Source organism: Micromesistius poutassou (assembly GCF_964030765.1).
Source record: "Micromesistius poutassou genome assembly, chromosome: 3".
NCBI classification, from domain to species: Eukaryota; Metazoa; Chordata; class Actinopteri; order Gadiformes; family Gadidae; genus Micromesistius; species Micromesistius poutassou.
Window position 1 is genome coordinate 17,316,178 of NC_140273.1, and position 5,000 is coordinate 17,321,177.

The 5,000-nt window shown below is 52.5% G+C and overlaps 1 protein-coding gene across 1 annotated transcript in view; it reads left to right on the forward strand.

Annotated features, from left to right (window-relative positions):
* epn3b (epsin 3b) overlaps positions 1-3,591 on the forward strand; it is a gene marked incomplete at both ends in the record, with an annotated part of 7,781 nt that extends 4,190 nt beyond the window's left edge. The window contains 5 exons of the mRNA XM_084465991.1: positions 501-630; positions 1,614-1,808; positions 2,060-2,152; positions 2,651-2,947; positions 3,299-3,591. Of these exons, the coding sequence (XP_084322117.1) occupies positions 501-630; positions 1,614-1,808; positions 2,060-2,152; positions 2,651-2,947; positions 3,299-3,591 (1,008 nt within the window). The remainder of the gene's footprint in view (positions 1-500; positions 631-1,613; positions 1,809-2,059; positions 2,153-2,650; positions 2,948-3,298) is intronic.
* Between the last annotated feature and the right edge of the window lie 1,409 nt (positions 3,592-5,000).

The following is a 5,000-nucleotide window of genomic DNA, read 5'->3' on the forward strand; positions in this document are numbered from 1 at the left end:
TTACAACTCACCTTGAGCCCATTGAAACCTGACCCTTTATCTCTCCAGGGGGCTGACTCTGTTGGCTCTCGGGCTTGTGATTGGCCGTCGGTTTGAGTTTTTTCACGTTTGATATCCCTGGTCTTTAGAACTATAGGTTTTGGTCCCTCTTTATATACAGTACATTTCTATCTTCCACAAACGGTTTCTACAACAGTACATACTGTCGGACACCCATTGGGATTCCTAGTAGTGCTGCTGCTTTCATTTAGATGCATTTAGCTCTATGCTTCTCCTGATTTAGGTTGTACATTTAATCATTCGGTAACTATGAAAATCGAAGCATTGCACAGAGCTTTGCTATGCAAGTAGTTATCAATCTCAGTTTATTTCAAATTGAGATGCTCTGTGAAGCAGTGATTGGCTGAAAGTATTAAAGCTATCATACAGTATATTAGAATATGGTTAGGTTACTATGATGAGTATTTAACTTCCAAACTCATCCATGCCTGTCTCCTTAGCCCTCCATGCTGGACCTGGTGGACGTCTTTGGTGCCCCTCCCTCTCAGGTCCAGCCTCCCTCCAGTAATGACCTCTGGCCCTCTACCCAGCACACCTCTGACGTCTCCCCGGACCCATGGGACTCTGTGGGTGAGTGGGTCCCTCCTCCCGTCTCCTCCCATGGCTCCAGGTGTGCTGTGCTGTACCCTGTTACGAGATGAGGAATACGGATAGCTTTAGTGTGTGTATGATTAGGGTCAGTACTGACATCACACAGAGGGGCCGGTGCTCATTAGCATTAAATTGCAACAGCTGAGGATGCAAGGGGTGGGGGGGGGGTCTCAGGTTGTGAGACTGAGGTGAGATGGTGCCTTCACGTGCTATGGAAATTATGGTAAATACAAAAAGCCGACGTGAAAATTGCACATGAATACCTCCTGATGTGGTGTTTTCCACTGGAGAGCTCGTAGAATATTTTGATACACCAGCTGCCGAGATGAGATAACCTTTGACCTTTTCAACAGTAACAGGTCAGGATCTGTGGGTCCACCATGTTTCATTTCACTACGACAACAAGAGCTCTTGAACACAACGCACGCGTCATTTCCAGTTCACAAATGGAAAGGACGGCCTTTCCCATAGCACGTGAAGGCAGCAAGAGTCTCTGGAGGTGGCTCTCTGCAGATGGGACCCGGGTATAGGGGCTTGCCCCAAGGACACACGTTTTTGCTGTCAAGACACTTCAATGAGGGACCTTTTGGGTTGTAACACTGTACACTGGGGAAACTGAACAACGGGAATCAAAGCGCGGGCTGGTCGCCTGGAGACGAGGTGCCGGCGCGGCGTGTCACAGAGAGAGCTGTTCGCCTACGGCGGCTGTGGACCTGCGGTGAGTAACTCGCACCTAACCCCCTAGAGAGGTAAGATTGCACTCACTCAGGGAAGGTTTAGGAACATACCTTCATAAGTTCAACGCACCACGTAGGGACAGACTTTAGGTTACGGGCTTGTCTACCCCGGGCAATAGCGGGTGCGGTAGCAGGTCTAGCGCCTAACATACCCCCATCACCATCACCCCATCACCCCTGCTGCACCAACGCAACCTCTGGCTGTTGGCTGTTGTGTCTCGGCAGCGGTCCACTCCAGCAGCCCTCTGCATGGCAGTCCCTGGGGGGGTGCTGCCGCAGCCCCGACCGCCACGGCGCCCACCCACGCATCCAACCCCTGGGCCCCGTCCTCCGCCTCGCCCGCGGACCCCTGGGAGCCCGAGCCCCAGTCCCCCAGCGACGGCCCCCCTGGCTGGGGGAGCCCCCCGCACCACGCTGCAGGTGCACTCCAGATTTGTTTGACTTAATTGCGATTTATTCACGCAGGCGAGTCCCATTGAGGCAAAGGACTCGAGGACGGAAGGATTCAACACAACTTCATGTGGAATAATCAGAGGACTCTAAAAGGGTTTTGTTTTTTGTATGATTACAAAAAAAGGGCTCTTGATTGTGTATTGTGTGTATGATGTGATAATGATGTTGATCATAATGTCCTAGTGTTGGTGTAATTAGTGGTCGCTTCAACTGTGCAGGAGCGGGTCAGACGGATCTGTTCTCCGCGGAGAAACAGGGGGGTCTGAAAGGCGAGGCTCCTCACATCTCCTCGCCCCAGCTGGTCGGAGAAGGTAGGATACAACGCAGAGGACAACCATGGCACTTAGAAATAGTACTTGTAGCCTCTTATCCTAGATATCTTTGTTGTATATGGGGGGTGGGTTTACTGAGCGATTGTGAGTGCTTGCCACTTGTTTCTATGAACATCCTTACTGCACCGACAGCGATTTATTGTGGTTTCTCTTTTCTTCTGATAAATGTGCTTATTTTAAGTCGCTTAAATAATAAAAGCGGATAAAAACGGCTGCTAAATGCCCTAAATGCAAATGATCTGCATGCACACTCCAATTGGATGTAAAGTCTCCAAGTGATTGAAGGAAGAATAAGTTGGACCTAATACAGCATCACATTACACTTCGTATGCTATGTACTCTATGTATAAGAACACACTATATTATACTCTATTACTATATAGCCTGCTTTACATGCTGATTCACATCATCAGTATCAACGCCTGTGTGAGGAATGCCCTTTGAGGGCCCAACCGTTCCCCCTGATTCTCCCTCCAGGTTCTGATGCAGACCCGTTTGATGCGCCGGCCGAGTCGGACCCCTTCGGCGACGGGGGCTCCGATCCGTTCGGCTCGGAGCCCCCGCAGGCGAGGCCTCAGGTGAACGGGCGCGGCGCGGCCAGCCCGGAGATGTTTGACCTGTCACGCCTGGCGCCGCCGCTCAGCGCGCCGCCCCTCCGCACGTGTGGGACCCCCGAGGCCTTCCTGGGGCCCACCGGGGCCTCGCTGGTCAACCTGGACGTCCTCATCTCCTCGTCGCCCCCCGGCAAGATGCACCAGAACCCCTTCCTTTCAGGTACGGCTTGGCGACGCACACACACGCGCACACAGGAAGTCTCTCTCCGCACGGTGTACTAGTACGCACATACTTGTATACCTACTATATTTTCTTTTACATTTTTTGTGCACATTTCCCTCTGTTTTTCGTTGCCTTACTTTCGTTGTTTTCGATTTTGATTTTTGACTTAGAATTATTCTATTATATATTTTCTATGATTGTGAGCTGAGCCACTCTCACAGAAACAATTCCCCCCCCCCCCCACCGAGATCACTAAAGCCATGTGCTTCTGAACCTCACTGAGCTGAGCCTTCCCCCTCTGCATCCTGCTCATCCTGCTCCCTCAACCTCCTGCCTTCTCCTCCACAGGCCTGACCGCCCCGTCGCCCACCAACCCCTTCCACTGCGACCAGCCCCGGCTGACCCTCAACCAGATGCGGCCGGCCTCCACCTCGCCGCTGCCCCCCCACATGCTCTCCTACAGCCCCTCTCTGCCCCTGCCGCTTCACCGCCAGCAGCCCGTCCTCGCGTCCTCCCTGACCCAGCCCTCCGGCGGGCCCATGGACCTGCCCTCCAACCTCCCCCAGCCCCTGCTGCCTCTGTCCCCTCGCCCGGCTCCCCGTGCCCAGGCCCATGCACACAGCCACAACCCCTTCCTCTGAGAGGAGCCACTGCAGCACCGAGCCGCGCTTCTACCGTCCCGGTGGCTCCGGAGGAACGGAGGACACGGTGGAAACTCGGTTTCCACCGTGGGGGGATTTGATGGATTGTTGTTTTTGTTCAAACCCGGGTTGTTTCACTGTCCCGGGTTGAAGTGGATCGAGGATATGGCTCTGGTGTGAGATAATCCTAAACCAGGTCATTATCTCAGTCTGGGGACACCTCAAACGCTATAACGTTGACTCCTAAAGAGACATGGTGCGCATTTGGGATGTGCACTCATATATACAAACATGCACTCACACACACACACACACACACACACACACACATTATAACAAAGATGCAAACGCACAAAAAGTGAGCATCTACACACAAACATGCGCCGATGTACGGTGCAAGAGTTCACAGCCAACGCCTGATACACCCAGAGATCAGGGAGCGGTGCTTTAGGGGGGACTTACAGGAGAGCCTTCCCTGCCCACTGCTGACTTTACCTTCTGGACCCACACGGTCCTCACTGCTGCTGCTTCACCGAGAGCATGAATGCAACCCGCCCAACCGGACTCTGGTCTGAGACCTCTGGAAGGAAGTCCAGCCAATTGTAATCCGGAGCTCCAGAAATTATAACCGAAAGGAAGCCACAAGCATTTAGTCAGACGGAAGGAGAATGTCTATCCATGTTGTTGACACTTGAAATAAAAACGTCATCATGTTATTTCCTGCTATGTCATACCAATGCCTACGAAATAGAGGAAACGGTTGTTGAAAACTATGAGGTTTGCATCAAACGGAACAGTTACCGATGTCAATCCACCACCACTAACCGAACAACCTCTTTGTTCAAACTTAGATTTCAGCCACCGTCGACAGCTTTGAGACCAGCAGTCCCAGCCTCCTTCAATCAGTTAAACACACAATGGGCAGAACCATGAGAACTATGTGACTCAGGTATGTTCCCACATGCCAGCAAACACACACACACACACACACACAAAACGATATCCGGTTGGTGCTCTGCTCTCGAACCTTGTGACTGGACGGTGCCAGTTCTACACTGAAAAGAGGGGGGGCTGTTTTATTTTTCCTCTGGGTGGGGGGGGGGGGGGGGGGGGGGGGGTGGCAGATATCCACTACAGGACCTAGAACCCATGTTCCTAATGGGACACAACCAGCCTAGAGCAGACTCAAGGGTCTGAGCCCGCACCTCATCCGAAACACTGACTGTTCCCGACCCATACCGTGCTCTGCGTTCCTGGTCTGTGATTGGCTTCAGCGAGGCAGACATCAGGGAGACCAAACGAGTCCCTCGGCCAATAGAAAGGCGGTTATTCTACCATGAACGGCGTAATGAAAGAGATGATTGGTTTGAATGCGGCAGGGTATACTCCGTGATGCAGGAGAGGGAAGG